Consider the following 25,620-nt stretch of genomic DNA (forward strand, 5'->3'; position numbering starts at 1 on the left):
ATCTGAACACGTGGTTCACACCCGCGCTAAAAGCCTTACGCAAAGAGAAACGACATGCAGAAGCCTGCTGGAGAAAAATCCCCTCCTCTCACAACAAAGACCTTCTCACTGCCCTCTCTAACAGCTACAAAAAACAAATCATTCAGGCAAAAAAAGAGACCTTCAATGACAGAATCAAAAAAGCCAATTCGAACACCAGGGAAATCTTCTCCATTCTGAGAGAATTAGAATCCCCAATTGCACCCATAGACTCTTGCATCAAAGACAAAGTCTGGTGCACTAACATTCAAAAAGCCCTATGCAACAAAATCACAATGCTACAAGACAAAATACGAGCTAAAAAATCTGCCCTCCACAACATCGCCCTCTCCACGCAAGAAACCATCCTCCAGGAACTTGCCACTAACCAAACCAAACCCCCTAACCAATTTAGCTTTAGAGCCATCTCCACTGCAAAAACTAAAAACATCATCTTGTCCTTGAAACCATCCCGATGCCTCAGGGATACCTGTCCAGCCCCAATTATCAAAGAGGCTGCTCATGAACTAGCCCCCTTCATCACATCATTCATTAACTCCTCATTTAAATCATGCTGTGTGCCAACAAACCTTAAAGACGCATGGATACTACCTCTACTAAAAAAAGCTAACCTGGACCCCAATGCCCCAACTAATTATAGGCCAATAACAACGGTCCCGTTCCTCCTTAAAATCTTAGACAAAGCCGCATACCTTCAGATCCAAGATTATCTGGAGAGCAACAATCTACTAGGGTCAAGCCAATCTGGATTTAGACCTAGACATGGAACCGAAACGGCCCTCCTTGATCTTAAAAACCAGCTAGACGAGCGTAAAGACAGAGGAGATGTCTATTCTCCTACTTCTAGACCTATCAGCTGCTTTCGACCTGGTAGATCACAAGGTACTGTGCAGGTACTGTGCAATCACCTCAAATCGGCAGCCAACTTCTCCACAAAAGCCACGGCTTGGATAAATTCATTCCTGGACCAGAGAACTATAAGAGTCTTCTCTCCTTCATCAGCAGCGGATCCAGTCCCCATCACTTGCGGAGTCCCTCAAGGGTCATGTGTTTCCCCCACACTATACAATATTTTCACAAAGCCTCTCTTTGATATATTGGATAAACTAGGGGTCTCATATACCAATTACGCAGATGATACCCAAATCCTCATCCCAATCCAAGGCGACTATGAAAAAGACACCAGACTCATAAACAAAATTTACCAAATCATCCAAACCTGGATGGCCACTCATGGTTTATGTCTTAACGACGATAAGACCGAGCTCCTAATCATTGGTTCTACCAATAAACTGAACAAACTACCTCAGCTTTACAATTCCATCACGATCGATGACATCAAAATAAAGGTAGCCAAAGAAGTAAAAACCTTAGGTTTCTACCTAGACTCGGCCCTCACCCTCGACAAGCAAGTAAATGCTAAGGCCTCAGCAACCAGCTATACCTGCAAACTTATCCATGCCTGCAAACCATACCTTTCGACAGCTAGCTGCACCACCATTGCGCGAGCCCTCATCCTCTCCAAATTAGATTACTGTAATGCACTGTACCTAGGCACCAGCAAACATAACACTAACAAACTCCAAACCCTGCAGAACAATGCCCTCAGAACAGCCCTAGGCATACCCAAAGGACAACACATATCTACCCACAGAAGAGCCGTCAACTGGCTGGCCATCAATGACCGTATCAAACTCAAAACCCTGAACATTACACATAACTGTCTGAACAATAAAGCTCCTGCATACCTGTCAGAAAAATTCACGAAGCACACATCTGAACGTCCCATCAGAAAGGCCCTCTCAAATAGCATCAAAGTCCCTAACTTTAAACTAAAAAGAACCGGTGGGTCCAGCTTCCCGGTTCAAGCAGCGCAGCTATGGAACTCCATCCCAGATACACTTAGAGCCACCCCCTCCTTCCATGTGTTCAAAGCTAACGCTAAACTCTGGCTTAAAAATAACGACCGCTAAACGCCCCAACTATACCAAAAACTTTGTATTCTCATTGCAAACATTGTAACTGTAATTTAGCTATACTGAAAGTCATCCGACAGTGCTACACAAAAGATTAAGATAAATGTAATATATCTCTCTTGTAAGTAAATATGCCTTGTAAGTAATGCTCGACATATGAGCCTGTAATATGATACTGTAACTCAAGAAATCTAATGGAACTGTAATATATGTATGTAACCTAAGAAATGTAACGGAGTCATGCACCTGTAACCTAAGATTTATTTCACTGCAAGCGCTCAGTTGCTCAACAGCCAGGCGCGCTTTATAAATACATAAACAATACAATACAATACAATGGTGTGTGCTGGACCCACAAATAGAAAGGTAAGTAAAGTCAATTTCTCTTTACTATTCTTGGGAACAGTAGTTCACACAAGAAAAGGTATTTAAACCTTGTGCGAAATCTAAAGGATTTCTCTGACACTATACTGAAGGTGCTCTGTGTCACCATACAAAAGGTAGATGCCTATGGAGTCTGTCAGACTCTAAAAACAAAGGAAACATATAATGCAAATCAGGTCAAGACACATGAGAGAGTGAGAAAAGGGCTCACTCACTCCATGGTTAAAATTAAAATGTTCTAAAGTCCAGCAAAAGAGCTGTGGGGTCTCTAAGGTTGAAGGAAATTAGTGCAGAAATGAGAATTCTCCCCAACACCTTCCCGCCTTGAAGCTCTTTCAAGCACTTCACTTGTGTATGAGCGCTTTACAAATAAACAGTTACAATTACCACCATTTTTACCTGGAGTTTTAGGCTCAGAGAATAGACTTTTAGCTGGTGCTCCTGATTTTCTTATTTATTAAGTCCTGTATTACACTCCTGCCTATGGAAATGCCTTGTTACATGGTTGCACTTGTGGTTATTTTGTATCTGTCTTTTTTAGGCGTGTACTAGATCCTTGTGGCTACTCGTGTAAGTGTGCATTTCTATGTAACCTGTTATTGCGTGTCGGAGGGATAGAAATACTGTGACTGGGTATCATCGTGGGTCCCTATAATGACTAAGCAAATGCAATTCAACTGTATCTGGGGCTCCCTAGTCTCTTCCCTCTCCCCCTTAGAGTTTATGTACAGTGCTTTGGACCAGATAGTGACAGTAGGGGTGGATTAGATATTAACTGATCCCTGCTGTTTTTATTCATACAATGGTTCCATCATGTGCTATGACTACCTGGAGTATTTTTTGGGTGCTGATAGAGATCATCTGTGTAACTTAAATAACGTGTTTCTTTTCAGTATACCAAACTGTGTGGACTAACTGAACTTAACTTAAGGGAGGAAGGAAGGATGGTAGTAAAGCCTTGACTGCTCTACCGTAGTTTGTTTAGGGAGGGTTGCCTTCCCTTATGGTGGGAATCACTGTTTCACCATTAGGTCAGATTGTTGCCCATCCCTCACCCCAGAGGGCTATATAAATACCTTCCCCTAACAGTGATATTAAAGGTACCAGTCTGTACAACTTACAAAACATCCAAATAAGCATCAAGAGGTCATTCCAACACCAGTTTGACACTTGTCAGTCTTGAATATCTTTGAGAAAGCAAGACCGAGCCCCTAGTGAGTGAGTGAGGAACATTTGCCCAAGTACACTGGTTGAACCAGTTCTGACACTTCTTTTGAAGTAGAAGTAGCGACTTTCTCCAGTTTTGTGAATGATCAGTATACATCTACGGTAAACCAGTCTTCATGCAAACCACGGAATTTCACAAATTACAAAGGGGTTCTTGTCAATGTGCTTTGAAAATTCTCCATTGGAATAGCATTCTACTCTTTTGGGTTACTTTAATGCATCGCCAATATCCAATTACTGTGTATAGAGCCTAATTTCTAAAGAAATGTGTTTTTATTTTTTAGGGATGTTTCGTCGGTCGAATTACTGATGAACAATCATCAGGGTATCAAAGCCGAAATTGATGCTCGTAATGACAGTTTCACCACCTGCATTGAACTTGGCAAGTCTCTTCTGGCCAGGAAACACTATGCATCGGATGAGGTAATATGCAGTCAACATCCATTTTTGCATTGTCTAATCACTTTACAAATGGTACATTTTTCTTGCTGTTGAGTTTTATAGTCTCTGACTGAGGGCCGTACAAGAGGTTATGGTTCCTGAAAAACGAAAGTCCCAAGCAGAGCAAGGGCGTTTAACATCATTTACAGACCCATAAAGCCAAGTACAGCCCATGAGTGGAGTCGATTTAGCTATTGTAACCCTCATCACTCTTAAAAGTATAAAATGTATACACTTATAATGCCCGCAGCCAATGCCCTGCAACCTCCCAGTTTGATTTAGTTCATTAATCGGTATGGGCGATCACAGGGAATTGGCTGCAGTTATGCCTGCGCTGCTGTCACCCTTAGAATGTAGTATTTTAAATGCTGAGAATGTTCATTGACCATTACAGGGGTTATAATTGGAAATATGCAACTTCTGGGCAAGGAGAATGGGGACTTCTACCCTGCCTATTGTATCACATTTGTAACCCAGTGTTAAATGTAGGACTTGTCATGTAACAAAGATGCATGTGCTACATTGTCCACTTGGTTTTATCTAGAGAAATTACAGAAAGCATACATTGAATGGAATATAGCAATTCACTGTGAATCCATGTCCAAGCCATAATTGGCAAACTAAACACAGCTCTGACCTACAACAGTCCATCAATTTTAAAATGCTTCCAAAGCAATCCTTTGCCTTTTGCAGTGTGGTATTTGATCCCAGGTGTTGAATTTATTGTTTGCGGCTTCTCACCCACTGACCTCTATGGGACAACCATTCTTTTTTCTTTGTTTTGACTCCTGGCCTGCCTTTTTGGAGGTAAGTAAAGCCTTCTGCTTTACTTCCTTGTCGTCTTGCTCAATCTTATGGGGAAACTGATCAGTCCACAACACTATCAGTAATGAGACTGTCTCTCTTAGTGAATTTATTTTATTGTTACAATTGCACATCCTAAAAGAAAGTGCAGTTAGGATATTTTGTATCCTTAAGACTTTTGTAGTGGCTTTTTGGTTACATTTACAATGTGCCTAGGATGAACTGGTGGAAGCAGATATTTTTCTGCCATGTTTTATCTGTGCACTTTTGTATTTACCGCCAATGGTTACTATAGGTGGCTAGCGCCGTAAGGTGGCCATGCCACAAGGTTATTGCTTGGCCTTTGGCCATATTCGTTAACCACCGCCTTACCCTCTCTGGTACGGAATTGCCATATATGTGAAACCCTTTCCCGGGACAAGCTGCTGCTTTCCTGAGCAAAGAGGAGGTTTCTGTGTGAGCCCTGGTATGGGGTCTGAGACTGTCTGTTCCCGGTACTGTGATGAATCGACAATGATTCCCCAGAAAACCTGGCCTGGGACCCTTCTCATGTGGCCAGGGAAGGCAGGCACTTTCTGATCCCGACCCTGGGGGTGGTGTTCTGCGTGAAGATTACATGAGGGGGGAAGCGGGTCAGGAGGAATGGGAAACACCCTTGTTCAACTTTCCCTGAATCCCCTCTCTTCGAATGGTTTATTGTAAAATAAATAGTGTTGGGTAAGATTTCCACAGAACTGGTAAATCTTCCTGACCTGGGTCAACCCCAAAACTTTTTGCTTCACTAGTGGGATAATTTCCCTTAATCCCTCAGTGAGTGGGAACCTTTTTCCACACTCACAGAATCTTTAACTCTTTTTATGGGTGTCATTTCATTGACTCTCCATTGTGTCTTTTTAAAGTTATACTCTTTAACAGCTTATTGGCAATAAATGCCTGTCGTTGCTGGGTTGCCGTAGGGGCTCCCCTTTTAACTTTCTTTTGCTAAACCTGAGAGAACTAGGGTTCACAAGGGTAGACGGGATCTTTGGATCCCTTTTACATTTTATTCTGTGAAGCCAGCACACCCCACCTTATGTGGAGTACTGGGGAGATGAAATGTATCCCCGTTCACACTAAAACTGTTACAGGGACAAGCTTGCCTTCAATGGCTGGTGGCAGTGATACCTTGTATTAATTTGGTGCACCTTTACCGCGGGCTGTGTTCACAGCTGCAGTAAAGGCACCTAAGGGTGCTCATTTTACCAAAATGGCCCCTGTCTTCTTTTTTTGCCATTTTAGTGTTTCTTGTCCATTTCCTCACATCCAGGGTGGAGAATTCCTTTGTGTGATTTTTATGTTTGGCGGTAGTCCCCTTGACTCCCCGCCCAGGCCCCAGTCTGTCTTTGAGGACAGGAAGCGAGGGAGGAGTCCAAAATTCCTTAGCCCTTTGTCTTCCTCCATGCCTGAATGGAGACCCACTGGGTGGCTGACTGTCCTGATTGGACAACCAGACTACCCCTTCTTGTAAAATGCAGGAAGAGAATGGAGAAGTTGTGTTGTAATTCCTGATAAATGCTGCGAGCCTGGAAGCTGAAGAGAAGTCGACCACTGGAACTGAAACCGAAGAGGATGATGAAGGAAAAGCAGCAGAGACGATTTCCAGTGACCAGAGGCCTGCTGTAGCCCTTCCTTCCAATAGACTTCGGGACTCAGAAAACGAGGACCCTGACCCAGAGCCTGGTGAGACCCACTTAACTCAAGAAGATCTGCATTTTGAGGCATCTCACGCGTTGCTGCGACCTTGCGTTGCTGCAATACCCTGGGACTGCAAGCCACTGTGCAGTGCATGGTCTTCCGAGATCCGAATCATCTCGCTGAAACTTCGTGGGCATCGTGGTGGATCTCCAGAGATACAAATCGAGACCAAAAAAGTCCCCTCAACAGAGTGCTGGACTTTTGAACCACGAGAATTCAACTGCGATTTTCTGTCTTCTGTGCTCCTTGAAAAGGCGCCAAATCCGCAGGACCACATTCAACTACAAGGAAAACCTTGCATAGAGCCTTCTTCATCGATTCCCTGTTGCAAAGTTCCTTCTGAGGTCGTGTTCTCAGTCACCACGACAAGGAATCCGCTGACAGGGTATTTGGCTGCAAACCCTGAAGTCCTGCTGTTGCAAAATCTTCTTCAATGCTGAGGTACTGTGTTGGCTTATGTATGTACTTACCTTAAGTCTTAGGATTTCTGTGTAGTTGTGGGGTGTTTTCTGTGATGGGGAGGCCTCTCATCCAGTGCACCCAGCCCCACTGCTAGAATCCTGCTAGGGTGTCTTCTGCGAAGCCCCTGTACCCTCTTCTAACTCTAAAGTAAAGTACTCGCATGTTTGCCCAGTTTTTGACTTTTGCTACTAAAGAACCTATTCTGACACTGCCTGTTGGTCACTAGTCCTAGTGACCGCCCTTCTACCACTGAGGACACTCATGATCCAAGAATAAGGGAAAGACTTTTAAGGGATTGGGACTTTTGCCTAGAAAAGAAACTAAGTGTTTAAAAGTTACTTACTTGTAAAGAGTTGGTTGATAACAATAATTCTGATGCTTGTTAATCTGCTTAGAATCACATGCTGTGCATATGGTCTGACATCCAGTGGTAACCGCAGAGTGTTGCATCTTGTCTTTCGGGGACCGTAAAGGGATGTCGGCATAGGTGTGTCTGTAACATTGTCCCTATTGTGACGTGTAGTGTACCGAAAATCCCTCACGCGCTGAGGTCCCTCAGATTGTTTTTTTCCGCCCAGATAACTGGTTGCCCCATTGCGGTGCTCTTCATAAGAGACATTGTTTATACTTAATTACCGACTTTGTTGGTAATTTCCCATAAAGTCACTTTGACGGTGCTTCAAATACTAAGACGAAGACTGCGGGAACTTTTGACAGCGGTGGACCTTGATGCCTTAGATCTGGCGGCAGAGCCATCCACGCGGCCGGGCCCTCTGGCCGGCCTACACAGTAGGGAGAGTGGGATCGGGGTGGCCATATCTTCCTCTGTGTCTCTCCTCTTTCCCCCTCTTTACCCTCTAGGTCTGGTCATCATTTTAATTACCTTTCGTTAGGGAAAGGACACCATTTAGGTTGTGCCCCTCTTGCAGGGTCAGATACCTGTGGAAAGACAAGCACGATAGGTGCAATCATTGTCTGTCCCTTGACCACAGCGGTGCGCGGCTTGTAGACTCCTCGACCTAAAACACTTAAGGAGCGCCGCGTTAAATGGTGGGCCACCTACGGCATGTCGCGGGCTGGATCTTCCCTCATCGCTGCACCGGCCGAGAGTGACGGGGGCACTAGTGATGACCAAGCATCCGTATCAGATGCATAGACCTTACATCGTACATTTCTAGGTCTACCATGCCCGTCCCCTCTGGGCCTGGCACGAGTCACGCTATTTGGGACAACACCCAGCGACTGGGGCATACAAAAAACCCACACTAAGCACACAACCCCATCCACGGTTTCATCGAAACAGGTGAAACCTCCAACAGGACCGCCGAAGATTCCGGCGGAATTCTCTCTTGAAGATCAACAGCCTTCCCCGCATCTGCAGCAGCGTCCTCAAAATCTACCTCAAAATCACATTTGGCCGGCGAAGCGCGCTCAGACGCCCCTAAGGCCCCGGTGGGACAAAAATCTACCGCTAGGCGAAAAATCTACCGCTAGGCCTCCTAGTCATATGGCACGCCCCGATTCACCGTACATCGGCGAAAGCATCGCAAGGATTAGTTCGGCAGTGGGGCTGATGCCTAAGGAGGCGACGAAACACAAGGAGCGTGCCACGGACATGTCTAACGACGCGCCACAGCACACCGATGCTCACGAAGACTGACGACAGTCAGTAGCCTTTGTCTAGCACTATTAGTAATAGATTTCGGCACCAAAGGCAACGAAAATGAAGATTATCCACGTTTTGCACCTTCTGGTTCATCTAAATGGACCAGGGAAAAATGTGAAGGGTGCATGGACCGCTTGGAAAGGATTGTCTCGCTTTCAGAGCACCCTACCTCCAAGAGACCTTGGGAGGACCCTCTCTCTGTGTCAACTCTAAGGTTTCCTGAACATTTTGAAACTTCTCAGGGACCTTTCACTTCTATCCAACCTGAGGATGAAATTCAGATGGACACAAATCATGACATATATGATGAGGAAGAAGACCCTACCTTCCTACAGGACTATACTGCAGATGACCAGGTGGATGCCACGGACAACTGGGAGGACACTCATCGGGCTGAGAGGGAGGCTCACTCCTCTCCCTCCACGTTTCACCAGTAGATGATCAGATAGCTTTTAATGCAATCTAAAGAAAGGCAGCTGATCATTTTCAGATCGCCACCCAAGAGGCCATACCTGAACAAGATTTCGTGGAGGACATTCTTGAAGAACCCCCCCACCCCCCCCCCCAGTCAAGCCATTCCTCTCCTAAACTCCATTAAAAGGAGATTGGCTCCTTCTCTTGCCACACCAGCCCAGACCTGGGCAGTAAATTCAAGGGTGGAGAAATTATTTTGGCCATCACCTACTGACCCTCAATATATTAAAGGCCACGCCACCCCAATTCCCTAGTGGTTACCACCACCCGGAAATGGGCGGGAGTATCAGTTGCTACAGGAGAGGCACCTCCTAATAAGGAGTCAAAAAGATTATATGCCTTGGCTAAGCATATTACCTTGGCAGCTGCTTTTACCACGCGCATAGCAAACAACACTAAATTGCTTGCCAGTTATGCAGATGCGCAATGGAACCTTATACAAGAAGGTCTCCAGGAGGTACTGGAACCCGCAAAGACCAAATTATTCACCATAATGGCCGAGGACAGGTAGGTCAACCAAAATGTATTAAAGAAACTCTGGACACTGCGGAAATGGTAGGAAGATCCCTGACTCAGGGCACACTGCTTAAACTGCACGCTTGGCTCCGAAACTCTGGCTTCAAGCCAGAGACCCAAGCAGCTCTTATAAACAAACATCGAAGAGTAGAATCTCTTTGGTAAAGCAGTCGATGATGCTCTGGAGACAGCCAAAGAAGAGCACAAGACCCTTAAATCCCTGCAACAAATCACACAAAGACCCGCCTTCTAGAGGGGAAGCGGTTCCCGCCGGTCCTTTCGAGGCCAATCCTGTTCCGCTCAAAACATGTACAACACGGGAAACAACTGGAACTCAGGACAAGCATCCAGCACCCCTGCCAACTATCCACCTAGGGGTCAGCGATGCGGAAAAGGCAGAAGCCCCAACTCTAGGGGTGCCACAGCCTCTTGGTCAGAAATGACCTACAGATCCAGGTTCACTCCCATGTCACCCCGGTCGGGGGGCGCTTAACATCTTTCCTTTCGGCATGGAATTGGATTACATCAGACCAGTGTGTTCTAAAAACGGTCACCCATGGGTACTGCGTGCTATTCGCACGACCACCACAGTTCAGACCGCCCAAGACAAGACGCCTGGTGCCAGACCAGCTGCGAATCCTGCAACAAGAGGTGGAAGCACTAATGCAAAACCGTTCCAATTCTTCAGGTATACAAGGGTATCTATTCAGTGTACTTCCTTGTACCCAAAAAGGACCTCACCATGCGCCCTGTACTAGACCTGCGCCCAGCGAACAAGTTTGTCAAACCGCAAAATGTTCGTATGGTGACTCTGCAGGAAGTAATCCCACTGTTGAAACAGGGAGATTACATGACAACATTGGACATGAAAGATGCATACCTTCATATTTGAATGTTGCCAGCGCACAGAAAATACCTAAGGTTCATGATAGACAGCAAACACTATCAATTAAAAGTACTCCCCTTCGGCATTGCCTTGCCGCCAAGGGTGTTTACGAAGGTCCTGGCAGTGGCAGCAGCACACATGCGCAGACTATCCGTCCCCGTTTACCCTTATCTCGACGACTGGCTCATAACAGGGGACTCTTACGAGACATGCCTAGTAAATACTCAAAAGACTATAGACCTACTATTCAGTCTGGGATTCTCCATCAACGAGAAGAAATCCAGCTTAGACCCAAGTCAAGCCAAGCCGTTCCTAGGGGCTCTGATTCAGACAAAGGAGGGTCTCGTCTTCCCCTCCAACGAGAGGGTGCAGAACATGCTGTCTCAGATCCCTCAATATGTAGCCAGTCGGGAAGTGACGGTACGCAAGGCAATGCGCTGGCTAGGTATGATGGTGTCATGCGTCCCATGCAAGTGGTGCCAGGCCAGCGCACAATGGGTAGATCTGGTTGTTGTTTCACCAGCCCTCGTTCTCTCTCTCTGCAGTGGTGGTCGAGGGAAAACCTCTTGAAGGGGAAAAACATTCACCACCCCCGCAGTAGAAGACACTCTCACGACAGATGCATCCCTCACGGGGGGGGTGGTGCTCACCTGCTTTAGCAGACAGCGCATGGAGTGTGGTCCCCTCGGGTAGCATCCAACCATATAAATCTGTTAGAGCTATTAGCAGTATTCAAAGCACTGAAGGCCTTTCAGGCTCGGCTACAGGGGAAATCAGTTCTGGTCCTGACAGACAGCACCTGTAACGCTCACCTGGTATCCACGGGGACGTCACTCAGCCTGTTCTGACCTCTTACGACCTCAGACCCTTGCCTGGAGTCTACTCTACTGGAGACTGGGCCTGAAACACAGGATTGGTAGAGTTTAACTCCCTATTGTCTGTGTGCTTGAACCCCTTCTTCCCCGGGGTCCAACCCTTCCCTTTGATCCACAGCTCACCTTGTTTTCTTGGAAAGTGTGCTCTCCGTCCTGCTTTCAGCGCAGGGGCGCGTTGATTGATGCAGGCTCGTTGCTGTCTAGTTACTTCACTGGCAAGAGTCTGACAGGTAAGTATAATGAGTCTTTTGAACAGTTTTCTAACTTCGTTCCCTTTCCTTCCTTAGATGATGGCCGGCGTCCGGGAATGGTGAGGTGCTGCTGAGATGAGTAGCGCTGAAGGTGAGTGAGAGCGCGATGCGACCCTTTCGTATTTGTATTGAACTGAGTTCTTTTTCTGTGTCTTTTAGGTGCCGCCACGTTTTCAGCGTGGATACCGGTTATGAAGAAGAAATGGGGTGAGAAAGCGTGGGATGCAGCGCCTCTAGATTTTTCCACGCTAACCTGGAGTGTCTTTTCCCTCTTGCAGATTGATGAGAAGTTCCGGAGACAGAGTTCCCCCAGAGCGGCTGGGATTCAGGTAAGCATTTGAAGCTCGTACAGTCTTTAAAAATAAGAGAAGATTTGCAGAATGCTTACTAATGCCTTTTTTTCTGTCCTTTTCCCTTTTCCCTAGGAAACGGCGTGCCGGGATCGGAATGACACCGCCGAAGATGCCCGCAGAACAGGAGGAGCGATGAATGATAGGCAGAAGCGCCGCAAGGTAAGGCTGTTCCTAACGGTGTTCTTGTTCTAGCAGGAGCTGAGCGCAGAAGAAAGATGCAGGCCTACTGGAGACCGATCCGAACACAGTGAGTGTCACGCTGCAGGTGCAGAAAACACAAAGCATGTTACTCAGCCTGGGCCTGGCTTAAATAGTCTCTAGGTATCCCAGGTGTCTCTGGGCTGAACCACACCCAAAAGACTAGACTGCACATGCAGTTCTGGGAACCGAAATATGTGGGGGCATCCATCTTGTCCCCATCAATGCACTACAAGTCCAATCCCCAATGTTATCCTATGGGAGTGAGTGAGTCTGGTGCCACAAGCGCCAAGTCTGACTCCAAGTGGGTCTTTGGAAGGATGGAGAGGCCCTTGAGGGCCATGTAGGTGATCGTGGCCTGGCTCCAACCTGACATCTTGGAGGGCTAGGGACATGAGGGGCAGGAATCATGACAGCACCACGCCACATGTTTTACCTAAACAAACAGGGGGGCACGCACTCTCCAGGGCTATCCAAGCTGTCCCAGAAATATTTGGATGTGGGCTTTCAAACACAACATGTTTCTACTGTCCCAACACGTTCCATGAGAACTCAATCTTCTAGCAGACGTGCTTATCAATGATTTCCCACTGCCTGTAGAATACGATTGGCGTCTACACGAAGACATCATCTCGAACGTCTTCGCAGAATGGGGCTTCCAAGAGATCGACCTGTTCGCAACTCAGGAGAACGCCCAATGCCGAGACTACGCCTCCAGGTACCCACAGAACCGCTCCAAGGGGAACAGACTCTGGATAACATGGTCGGGGAAATGTGTCTATGCCTTCCCCCCTAACTCCCCTACTCAACAAGATAGTGCACAAGATGCACCAGGAACCAGTCACAATGATATTGGTGGCCCCCCGAGTGGGCCTGCCAACCCTGGTTCGCTCATCTAATGGAAATGTCCCCCCCCACCCACCTGTGAGACTACCCTGCCCGTACAACATGTCTCAGGACGGGGGGGTGGGCAGATGCTACACCCATGCCCACAAACTCTGAACTCAGTGGCCTCGCTCCTGAGGTCATAGAGTTTGGACACCTTCAGCTCCCTCAGAGATGCATGGACATATTCAGGGAAGCTAGAAAACCTAACACTCGAGATTGCTATTCCAGTAAATGGAAACACTGTCATCTGGTGTAATACAAAGGGCGTCAATCCCATTGACTGTTCACCTGCACACATTGTGTTGTACCAAACCCATTTGTTAGACTCAGGACTGGTTTTTAATTCTCTAAAGGTCCATCTAGCTGCTCTCTCAGCCTACACTACGTCACAACATAAGGTGTTGTGGTGGAAGATACCTGTTATTAAGTCTTTTATGGAAGGGGTTAAGAGAATTCATCCCCCGATTTCGCACCCAGCTCCCAGATGGGACCTAAATCTGGTTTAACCAGGCTCATGGGATCTCCTTTTGAGCCAATTAATAAAGCAAGTCTAAAAGAATGTACTTCTAAAACGGCCTTCCCAGTGGCTATCATTTCTATTAGAAGGGTTAGCAAACCACAGGCCCTCTAAATCCTAGACCTGCGCACTCATACGAGGTTTGCGCCTAAATACATTTGAAAGTTCCATGTGAACCAATCAATTGAACTACCCACTTTCTTCCAGAATCCCACTAGCATGGCAGAGAGAATCCTGCACACACTATATGTGCGCAGGGCAGTCATGTTTTACCTGGAAAGAACGAAACCACTGAGGAAGACAACCAGTTTTTCGTTTCAATGGCTGCTGGTAGAGAAGGGAATCCTGTCTCTAAATCAGCTCAAGGTGGATTGTCAAATGCATCACACTTTGCTATACTCTTGCTAAGAAAGAACTGCCCTTCAAGCCTAGAGCACACTCTACTCAAGGCACTGAGGCTTCCATAGCTTTCATTGCAAATGTTCCCCTTGAGTCCATTTGCAAAGCGGCAACCTGGATTTCTGTACACACCTTAACAAAACACTATTGCCTAGACACACATTCTAGATCTGATTCTCAGGTGGGACATGCAGTATTAAGACATATTTTCACTACTGTTCCTTCTCACAACCCACCTCCAACTCCGGGTACTGCTCGCTACTCTATGCACAGCATGTGATTCTAAGCAGATTAACAAGCATCAGAAGACATGCATTACTCACCGTAAAAGCATTTCTGATGATTGTATCTGCTTAGATTCACATGCGCCCTCCCTACTTCCCCGCTCGGGGTGGAAGGAACATAGATGTCTTATTACTTTCTCTCTTCATGTACTCACTCATAATAGCCTTGGGCTCCCTCTTGGCAGAACAAATACAATCGGAGGGAGGTTGGTGCATGAGGGATTTTGGGTACACTACACATCACAATAGGGATAGTGTCACAGACACGCCAATGTCCCCTTTCGGTCCCCAAAAGACAAGATGCAATACTTTTCGGTTACCACTGGATGTCGGACAATATGCACAGCATGTGAATCTAAGCGGATACAATCATCAGAAATGCTATTACGTTGAGCAATGAATGTCCTCCAAGAGTGAACAGTTACAAAAGTTCTTACTTACCTTCGATGTGTGATGCACTATTCTCAAAAGTATGGTTAACATCTTTTCTTCCTCAGAAGCTGTTTTGCCAGTCTAATAGAAAGTAGATGTTAAGGTCTATTACTCTCCTGTGATTAGGTTGTGCCTCTTCCCAAAAGTAAAAGGTTGGTATCACCAGATTAGTCCTTTGAGGATAATTGTATGAGTCTCCCCCAACTTGGTCTTGCTTTCCCTGACTTGCTGCTAGCCTGTCCACAATAAGTCTGTATTAGGTTGTTGCCTACCTAGAGTAACCAAGTCATTCAGTAAAGTGTAACATTGGGTTTTACTTTCCCTGTGCTATCTAACCTAGAGTCTGTGGTTCTAACTGCCCCTGATGAGTCATACTTCAGTTGTCCTTATAGCTGGACTGCTTCTGAGATATAGAAAGTATATGGGTTTTACTTACCTTGAGTTAGCTGTGTGCCTTCCCAAAAATAAGTTACAAGTTACTGCTTATCTCTATCTGTGGTTCACTGATCTCAAGAGCACCTGTATTTGAATATTACATCGTTGGGTTTTCCTCACCTAGTATAACTGTTTTATCACCAAAGTAGTTATAGGTTTTTACTGTACCTAGAATAAGTGTTCCACTATTCACAAAAAGTATATTGTCCAGTTGAATGATTGTGATTTGTACAGTCACTGTACAACTGGTAGGGTCTACTGCCCTTGCATTACTGAATGTAATTGTGAAAGTAACCATTGATTTTTACTCCCCAAGAATAGGTGTGACCTATACTGAATGTGTATGAAAAGGTTTCGACTTCCCTAGAACTACTGTTGGGTATTTCAAATAAGGTTTATACTTGGGTCTGTGTACCTTCAAGTATAGTACTATTTTTTTTTATAATTGTGATTTCATATAATGTGTTAGTGCTTATTTACCCCTAGATTTATCTGGGCCTACCTGTATTTAAATAAATCCTTTATTTTCACAATACAAAGTGTTTCAGTGTTTCTTTGGCTCATTTGTATCACAATTTCCCCATCTGCTCTGCCCCTACCTACTCATCCTTCCGCCACTCCCTGAAAGCCCATCTTCTTGACTCCCCCCCCCTGACTTCCCTTCCCCTCCCCTCCTACCCTTGCCCCACCTCTGCTCCCCCCATCCTCTCCTTCCCCTCTGACCTTAAATTGGTAACATATACGACTTAGGGCAATGAGGACACAAGATCACTCCCCCCTTTCCCTTCCCCGACCCCCCTCCCTCACCCTCTCCTTACCTCAAACACTACACTGCTACTCCCTTCACCTACCCCCACCTCCCCCCCCCTTGTAAATAGTTCTATTTATTGTTTTAATGACCTGTTAATGTTTGTAAATATGCTTCTCTCACTTTTGTACCTGTATAGGCTTAAAGCACTATATGCATTCAATAAACATAAACAATTTCATTTGTACTGATTCTACAGCCCTCTCTCCCTCCGAAGATCGGCCTGGCTGCTCTGTCTATACTACCATGTACTCAGGTGGTACAGCCTTATACTAAGAGTGGAGTCTTGTACTGCCTCAGTTGAATGGTTTTGATGAAGTTGGTAGCACTTCAAGTCCCATAATTCCTTAAGTACTGGGACAGAGAAAAGGGGTGAAGATGCACAATGTTTCAGGAGTGGTCAGTTAATTACAGCAGATGACCCACACAAGGGAGACAGAGAGGCTTAAAAGTCCCCCTCCAGGTGCAGGCCATATAGTTGGCATTGTTGGTGGAGAGTAGAATTCGTCCGCAGCAGAAGCGGCGTGGTTCGTGGTGGCACCCCAGGCAGAAGCTGGATGAGTCAGAAGACGATGTAACAATTGCAGGGCCGATATAAACTGCCGGTCCTGAGGGTCTGTGCCCCTAAAAATCTGAAATGCAGAGGTCTCGCAGTGTAAGTCGTGTCAGGGGGGGAAAGCTTTTCCCCCTTGTGACCAGAGACGGCGCAGCGGGAAGTGTGCAGAAGGCTGTCATGTGGCTGGTGTGCAACAGAGAGCCTCAGGAGCAGGAGACGCTTGAATTAGAAGTGGCCTGGACGAAGGCAGACTTATCGAAGTGGTTTGCCGGTTCGAGTGAAGCATTATCAGCTGAAGTCTTGTCATCAGCGAGGGAGAACAGAGGCGTGCGTCTGATCTGGTGAGCTCACAGTTATAGTGATCTTGTAGCACTCTGTCCCCGCTCGCGTAGTGAAAGCAGTCACCGGACGAGTGAATTGCACATGTGTAAAAGCAGCATTGGTAGAAAGAAGCAGAAGCAGCACTCGTGTTAATCGCACGTTACTGATACATATCGAACTATTGTAAAACACAAGCGCCAGTATTCCTTTGTGAGTGGAAGTGATTACCAAGTTGGTTTCAAACATCAAACCAGGGAAAAGCAGCAAAACCATTGAAAATCAAAGCCAAAGGAGTGTGTTTTTGAAAGCGTGAGGCTGTGATGAACCCAACCAACGATGGGGGCGTCTTTAAGAGTTAAGAATTACCCAAGCCTAGAAAAACTGAAACACAGAAAGATTATATTTAACAAATATTGCCAAAGCAGAAGGGAGTTAAGGCCAAGCATACAAGCTCTAAACCTTGTTGGCCATATTGTATGCAACATCTGGTACATATTGGGATATAAGCACACATTGTCAAATCCAGAAGGAGAGGCAGAAAGAGACTCTATCCTTATTCATCTTTTGTTGCTTGTTCGGTGGAGGACCAAGAGAGGCAAAAAGGCTGCCCTTCTGGGATCAGTTAGCCAGAAGGAAAGGAGCATCATTTGCAGAAAGGTATTGAAGAGCATGAATGTGAATCTTGGTTTCCCTGAAAAGTCGGTTACAAGTTTTGAAGCTGCAATTTCTTGAATGCTGTGAGGCTGTTATGATCGCTGATCAGTGGACATTGACCACAAAAGCACTTGTAGTAGTGAAAAGTTGTTCGAGCAGGGGGAGTATACCTGGATCTTCAACATATAGGCCTGGCCAAGTGTGTGAGTGCTACAAGGACACTGTGTTTGTGGAGTCGAAGAAAGAGTCAAGATAGGCTGTTGCACAGAAATTGTATTTCTTAAGTTGTTAAAGTGGCAAATCTTCCTGACAGATACAATCATTGTTGCTATTGAGGAACAGAGAACCTATTTAAAGAAGAAGTAAAGATCTTCTGTGTTGGAACTTTGTTAACAAGTTGAATTAACATCGAACTAACTGTGTTTGAACTTTTGTTGCGAATCAGGATTAGCTTGTGTTTTTTCTTGAACTTTGAAGCTGAATCAAGTTTAAGGCTGGGGAAGGGGAGTCCGCCCAGTTTATGTAAAGAGACTGTGGTCAAATTTTGAATTCAATCATTGTTTTGAACTGCCATATATATTTCTTTATTTTTTTCTCCAGCATGGGGTCTGTCATGGATTCACATGCTCATGAATATTCCCCGTCGTCAGGCTGGGAATCCTCGGTACTGAAAAAATCAGTATCAGTTTCGTTTCTGATCTGTCTTTCTTAGTAGTAACCAATCGCTGATCTCTGGGTCATACTACCCCCAGCCAATGACTGCCTTTTTCCCTAAGCCCCTCCCCTGGCAGCCATCCTCAGATTTTTACCACACGTTCAAGTGTTGGGAGTCCTTGTGCTATAGCTCTCGAGCTTTTACTGCGTTTTGCGCTTTTTCAGAGATTTTCTCATTTTTCGGTTAAATCGAGCCTCAAGCTCCACCATTTCTACTTCCAATCAACGGGGACCCGTTTTGGAATTTTCTACGCCCCTCAAGGGTCAAGTTTTCATCGAGTTACGCTCCTTGGAGGATTCCAGAAGATCTGAGGCCTACCATGGACACGGCCCAGGACAAGGGAAGCTCGACGCCCGGATCCAAGCTGTTCAAGAACTGCCCTGGATGCGAGTTGCAGAATGTTTTCAAGGAGGACAAGCATTCGAGATGTCTCTACTGCCTTCATGACGACAAGATGCACGTGGAGAAAGACTGTGCGTTCTGCAAGAACCGAGTCGGAACGGACAATGAGGGATCGTCGTTCCCGCCTCGCCAACTGGCTGGAGAAGGGCCCAGCAGGTGAGAAGAAGAAAAGGTCCGAGCAGTCTTCGAAGTCCTGTGAGGGTGCCCCGGCGACGGGGGTCCAACAGAAGGCTAAGCACCGCGAGTCCGCGGGCACCGGGAGCACCGAACGGTCGGGCTCTTCGGCTGCCAGGCAGGGCGTGCCTTCCTCGGCACCATCAACCACGAGCCAACGCTCTGGTTCGGGGAAGAGGAAATCCGAGAACCCGGGAAAGCTTCTGGAGAGGCCCTGGTCGGTCTCGAAGGATTCAGCCGAGGGGGAGTGAGGCGGTGACCCTCCCCCCAAGGTGAAGGCCTCAAGCGCGCCCAAGGTGGTGAAGGCCTTGATTCACCCGGCTAAGGGCTCTATCGAGGGAGTCGCGGCGGCCCAGGTGAAGCCTGGGGAGGCTACACCAGTGGAGGTGACCTCTGGGCCCAGAGTTTCCCTGCCACCGCAGAGGGAATCCTCTTTCCAGCCCATCGACAAGACCCCCGTGAAGACCCCGGTGGAAAAAGAGGGGGGGTGGTGGCCATTACGGACACTGATTCAGCCTCGGAAGAGGAGCTGGTGGAAGCCGTGAAGAGCCTCAACGAGAGGTTCGAGAAGGTACGATCCCACGGGAGAGATCTCGAAAGGTGGTCGAAGAAAGCGACGGTGGCGCCGACGAGGCCCCAGTGGAGGGGCGGCCATCCCTCCTGTCGCAGCCATTGCCCGAGCCTCAGGACAACTCGGCGGCCATTTTGGTGGCAATCCAAACCTTATGCACGGAGATGAGGACGAGATTACCACGAATCCCGGCAGACGATCCAGAATGGGGCCCGTCAGGAAGCCGTCCGAGCAAGCGGGGGAGAGTTCACCCCCCCCCCCCCCACCCGCCCTTCATGCCCTCACGGCCCGTGGAGCCTTCATCCCCCTCTCTGGATCCCAGGGATAATGATGTGTTATTTATATAGCGCCTTAATCCAAAGCGCTTAGGGATGACACAGCGATGAATAAGACGACGGGGACGGATGACGACGACGGTGGTGACGACGGGACGGACCTTCCATCACCACCCCCTCAGTCTTCCCCGCCTGACGAAATTGGCTCCTTTCACGCCATGATTGCCAGGGCATCTGAGCTCTTCCAGCTCTGCCCCGAGGAACAGAAGAAGGAAAGTTTCCTCTATCAACGGCGAGAGGCCAAGAGGAAGACGGCCCTCGCGGTACTGTTATTCGACGATATTTGGGACGAGGGACTTGCGGTCCTGAAGAACCCATCCGCGACGCCTGCCAAGAGGGACCGGTACGTACGCCGCCCCCTTGTGCCTCAGGGCTCAGCCGACGCCAGATCCGGTCGTCTCATCGGCGGCCAAGAAGAAGGCGGCGGGGGCGACAGCTTCAACCTCTACTTCCCCACCTGACGGCGAGGGAAAGAAATTAGACGCCATGGGGCGACGGGTCATCTCGTCAGCGGCGACGACAATTAAGGCGACCAACGCCTTAGCGATTGTGGCCCGTTACGACAGGGAGCTATGGTACAAGATAGCTCCCCTACTGGACTTCCTACCAGACGACAAGAGGGCGGAGGCCCTGGAGATTCTGCAGGAAGGTGAGGTGGCGTCAGACCACACCATAACGGTGGCAACGGACATTGCCGACACCGGGTTTCGCCAATTAGGCAACAGTGTTTGCCTTCGACAATCAGGACGTGCAGACCAGGGTGTTGGACATGCCGTTCGGCAACAACCTGTTTGGGAAAACGGTGGATGAGTCGCTACAGGCCATCAAGGCCGACACAGAGACGGCCCGAGCCCTGGGAGTCCTTGAGCAACGACGGCCCTTTCGGAGCGCCAGAGGCAGACAGGGGACCTGCAAGGGTTCAGGCGGAGGCCCCTCTACGTACCGCCAGGCGGCTCGTTCCATGTCCAAGGAGGCCTACAGAGGTCGCGGCAAGCAAGGAGGATCTCGTCGTCGTCGTCGCCAAGGCCGCCTCCAAGCAAGATTGAACCGGCCGTAGCGTCGGGGCTCCACCGAAGCACCCCGGAGGGAGGCCGCCTGGCGAAGTTCGTCAGCATGTGGGAGTCCATCTCTACCGACCATTGGGCGCTGGATGCCCTGGCCCACGGGCACACCCTTGAATTCCAGAAGTGCCCCCGCATTCCACCCGTGGCCAGGAAGGAAAATCACATCCCTCAACTGCTGTTGGAGGTAAAGGCGATGCTCAAGAAAGGTGCCATCGAGCTCGTAAGAGGCTCCGGGGCTCCGGAGTATACTCGAGGTACTTCCTCGTCAGAAAGAAGACAGGCGGTTGGCGCCCCATCCTCGACCTACGTCGGTTGAACAAATACATCAAGGCACAGAAGTTCAGGATGGTCACCCTCCAGCACGTGCTGGGACAGCTGGAGGAGGGCGACTTCCTGTCATCGTTGGATTTGGAGGATGCTTACTTCCACATCACCATCCTAAAAGGACACCGAAAGTTCCTCATATTCGTAGTTCAAGGACGCCACTACCAATTCAGAGCTCTGCCATTCGGATTGAAGTCGGCACCCAGGGTGTTCACCAAGTGCCTAGCACCAGGGGCGGCGCGGCTGCGCCTAGAGGGGATCCACATCCACCCCTACCTGGACGACTGGCTCATCCGTGCAAGGACAAGAGAACTCGCTGTCGAGCACACGGTGGAGACCGTCCGCTTACCAGCGGAGCTGGGATTCTCCATCAACTACCCGAAATCCCATTTGGTTCTGTCACAGGTGGCACTGTTTCTGGGAGCGAAGCTCGATCCAGTGGAGCGTCTCCGTCGGAGGAAAGGACAAAGGCCATCTTAGGCAAGGTGCAGCGCCTGCTAGCCATGGACGTGGCCAGGGTGAGATCCATCAAGTCCCTCCTCGGAATGATGTCCTCATGCATCTACCTAGTGCGCCTGTGCAGACTACGGATGCGTCCTCTACAGGAGTTCCTCGACGCCCACTGGATGCAAGCGGCGGGCAGCTTCGGAGACAAAATCCCACTCAACAAGGTTTTCCGTCAGGCGATTCAGTGGTGGGGCACCCGTGCGCACCTCACGGCGGGCACAGATTTTCAGACCCCGGCACATCAGGAGACGGTGACGACGGACGCCTCCCTGGAGGAATGGGGCGCGCACACCGGAGATCTCCACGCAAGAGGCCTTTGGCTCCCGGAGGAGAGGTCTCTCCACATCAACATCTTGGAGCTCCAAGCCGTGTTCTGGGCGCTCAAGTCGTTCCTCCCGTCCCTTAAGGGCAAGGTCGTGAGGATCTTCACCGACAACACCACCACAATGTTTTACATCAGGAAGTAGGGAGGCGCCAGATCCACAGCCCTATCCAAGGAGACCCAGGATCTGTGGCACTGGGCCGTCGCCCAGGGGATGTTTCTTGTTCCCTTCCATCTGGCAGGAATAAAGAACACCATCGCAGACTCACTCAGCAGGGAGCTACGCTCGTGCCACGAGTGGGAACTACGCCAGGATCAAGTGGATCGGCTCTTCCGACGATGGGGCAAACCCCAGTTCGATCTGTTCGCGACGGCGACAAACTCCAAGTGCCAGATGTTCGCCAGCAGGTTTCCCAGCCGAGGAGCATGGTCGATGCTTTCTCGTTCCCCTGCGACAGCCTGTTCCTGTAGGTTTCCTCCGTTGCTGCTGCTTTGACTCATCAGCCAGCTCAAGAGGTCCCGGTGCAGGATGATCCTCGTCGCACCGGCGTGGCCGAGACAGATCTGGTTCCCGGACCTTCTGGACCTTTCAGCGTCCCCACCAGTCAAGCTGTCGACGGACGCAGATCTTCTCTCCAGAGAAGGAGGCGCCATTCTTCATCACGACCCGGAGTCGCTGATCTTGTAGGCCTGGCTCCTGCAGCGCTAGAGTTTGGAGGGTACGATATCCCGGCTGACTGCAGAGAGGTTCTTGCAAAGGCCAGGGCGTCCTCAACTCTTAAGTGCTACGGACATAAGTGGAAGAGGTTCTCTGTCTGGTGCCGCTCACAGAAGATCAACCCTCTACGGATTACGGCACCTCAAGTGCTACCATACCTACTGTCGCTGGCCAAGGCTGGACTAGCTCACGCTTCCATCAAGATACATCTGGCAGCGATTTCCTGATACACCAGGACTGCAGGACGGCTACCATACCTACTGTCGCTGGCCAAGGCTGGACTAGCTCACACTTCCATCAAGATACATCTGGCAGCGATTTCCTGATAGTACAGGACGGCCGTCCTTGTGGTCTCATCGACTGGTGAAGGAATTTATGAGCCTTTGCATTCGGCTCCGTTGAAGTTCCTGTCGTGGAAGACAGCATTCCTTGTGGCCATCACCTCCGCACGACGCGTGGGAGAGATTCAGGCCCTATCCTGCAAGCCCCCATACTTGACTTTTCACGATACGAGGGTGGTGCTGAGGACGCACCCCTCCTTCATGCCCAAGGTGCCGTCGGACTTCCATCTTAACGAGCCCTTGGTGTTACCAGTTTTCTTCCCTTCGCCACCGCCAAGAGGACTTTGCACTCGCTGGAAGTAGCTAGAGCGCTTAAGTTCTACGTGGACCGAACAAAGAGTTTGCGGAAGACATTACAGCTGTTTGTGAACTTTGGACCTGTGAACCAAGGGAAGACTTTCTCGAAGGCTTCCATTTCCAGATGGCTCTCCGGCTGCATCATGCACTGTCATCGTTTGGCTAACCGACCGTTGCCCGGCCGTCCGAGAGCCCATTCGACCAGAGCGATCGCTGCTACTACGGCGTTCTTGTCTGGTGTGCCCCTGCTGGACATCTGCAGGGCTGCTACGTGGAGGTCGACGCACACCTTCACGAGATTCTACTGCGTCGACCGGGATTTCAGGGAGGAGTCCAGAGTCGGCCAAGCAGTGCTGCGCAACCTGTTTGCCTGAAGGTGGGCCTGGTGAGGAGGTAAGAGTTGCTTAATGTTGAGTTTATGTAATGCTTAATGTTGAGCCTTGCCACCTCCCGTGGTTGTGCATGTGTGTACTGCTATGTATTTTATATTCATGAGCATGTGAATCCATGCCAGACCCCATGCTGGAGAAGGAACAAGTTACTTACCTGTAACTGTTGTTCTCCAGCATGGGTCTGGCATGGATTCACATGCGAACCCTCCCTCCTTCCCCTCTGCGGCTCTTCACTTGGTCATACTGCCACTTTATGTGCTACCAAATCTGAGGATGGCTGCCAGGGGAGGGGCTTAGGGAGAGGGCAGTCATTGGCTGGGGGCAGTATGACCCAGAGATCAGTGATTGGTTACTACTAAGAAAGACAGATGAGAAACAAAACTGATACTGGTTTTTTCTTTACCGTGGATTCCCAGCCTGACGACGGGGAATATTCATGAGCATGTGAATCTGTGCCAGACCCATGCTGGAGAACAACAGTTACAGGTAAGTAACTTGTTCCTTATATGTAGAGGTGTGAGGGACAGATATCCTTTGTTAGTGTTTCCTTTAGTTTATTTTAGGCAGGGACTGTTCGGCAAGATTTGATGTAGTAACCCTGTGGGAGACTACAACAACCTTGTCCTCTTGGTACTGGTAACCCATCTATTGATATAGGTCTGCACTACAGAAGTTGGTAGAGTGACTGAGCAGCCAGACTTATCTCAAGAGGGGTAAATGTGAGCTGTAGAGCTGTAACATTTAAATCCACAAATACAAGTATACAAATAACACTTACTCTCAAGGTTTTCGAGAAAAATAATTATGTATTCATTTAACGGTCCGTTTTAAATAAGTCTTCTTTAAAAAGGGCAATATGCAACAATAAAATTACACTTCACAACACTTGCTCAGATTTAAGATAAGCAAGTAGATACTCTTTAGAGATGCTTCATACACACTTTCTACACCCTGAGGTGACTTCAATTGCTAGGACAGTATTGGCATTTATATATCACTTTTTGTACTTTGTAAAATTATGAGGTTGTGGGAAAGGAAAAGGTTAGGGAAGGAAAAGGGTTAGCAGGTTATCAAAGCATGTGAGCCCTTTTCAACCCCCCACTGAAGTCTAGATTAGATTAAACCTTTCCCAGCAATGCAAGTTAAACTTATGTACCACCTATGAGGGACAGTTAGAACCAAAGTCAATGGGTTAGAAGAGTCTGCAGGGAGCCAGTACAGCCAAAGTCAATTTGAACAATGTCAATGGAGCGGAGGCCGCTCTTTAGATAGCACAAATGTCTTGCACAATGTTTTTAGAGAGTTTGTAGAAAAACAATCCCTGTTGGACCACAATCTGGGAGGCTTGTGAAAGTCACAGTTGAGATCAACTCTGCAAAAAAAAGCTACTACAAGTCTCCAGTGAGAACCTACAAGCTACAGACAACAAGAGGTAAGTACCCTTCGAGTCTGCACAGTACCTTAGGTGTGAAGAAGAGGATACAGCTAGGTTCTGTTCAGGTTGCAGTCCTGCAGGTCCTGGGTTCCTGGGCCTCAGCCGTGGGGATAAGAGGGGGGACATCTGGAGGACTCCTGCACTGCAGTTTGAAGGTAGTCTGTGGCTACAGGCTCTCTTAAGATCAGCAGCACTTTGCGGTTTCAGCAACCGGCAAATAGCACTACTGCAGTTCTTGGACACTGGATGGGCTTCCCTTGCTTCTGGAGTCCAGCCCTCTGGTGAGGTGACTCGAGCTTGGGTCGTCCTGCTTCAGGAGGTGTCTCTGGATCTTCCTGGAGCTCAGATCCAGCTTAAAGACGATGCACTCGATTCTGGGTTTCCTGACCCCTGGCACTCGGTTCCAGCAGCAGCAAAGAAGTACAGCCAGCAGGGAAAGGTCT

General features: G+C 48.4%; 1 protein-coding gene across 2 annotated transcripts in view; it reads left to right on the forward strand.

Moving 5' to 3' along the window:
- SPTBN1 (spectrin beta, non-erythrocytic 1) overlaps positions 1-25,620 on the forward strand; it is a 964,524-nt gene that overhangs the window by 781,091 nt on the left and 157,813 nt on the right. For both annotated transcript variants that reach the window (XM_069608234.1, XM_069608235.1), the window contains one exon: positions 3,911-4,049. In XM_069608234.1, coding sequence (XP_069464335.1) covers positions 3,911-4,049 — 139 coding nt within the window. The remainder of the gene's footprint in view (positions 1-3,910; positions 4,050-25,620) is intronic.

This window comes from Ambystoma mexicanum, chromosome 4q, assembly GCF_040938575.1.
Source record: "Ambystoma mexicanum isolate Mex_15411 chromosome 4q, UKY_AmexF1_1, whole genome shotgun sequence".
In the NCBI taxonomy this organism is placed as follows: Eukaryota; Metazoa; Chordata; class Amphibia; order Caudata; family Ambystomatidae; genus Ambystoma; species Ambystoma mexicanum.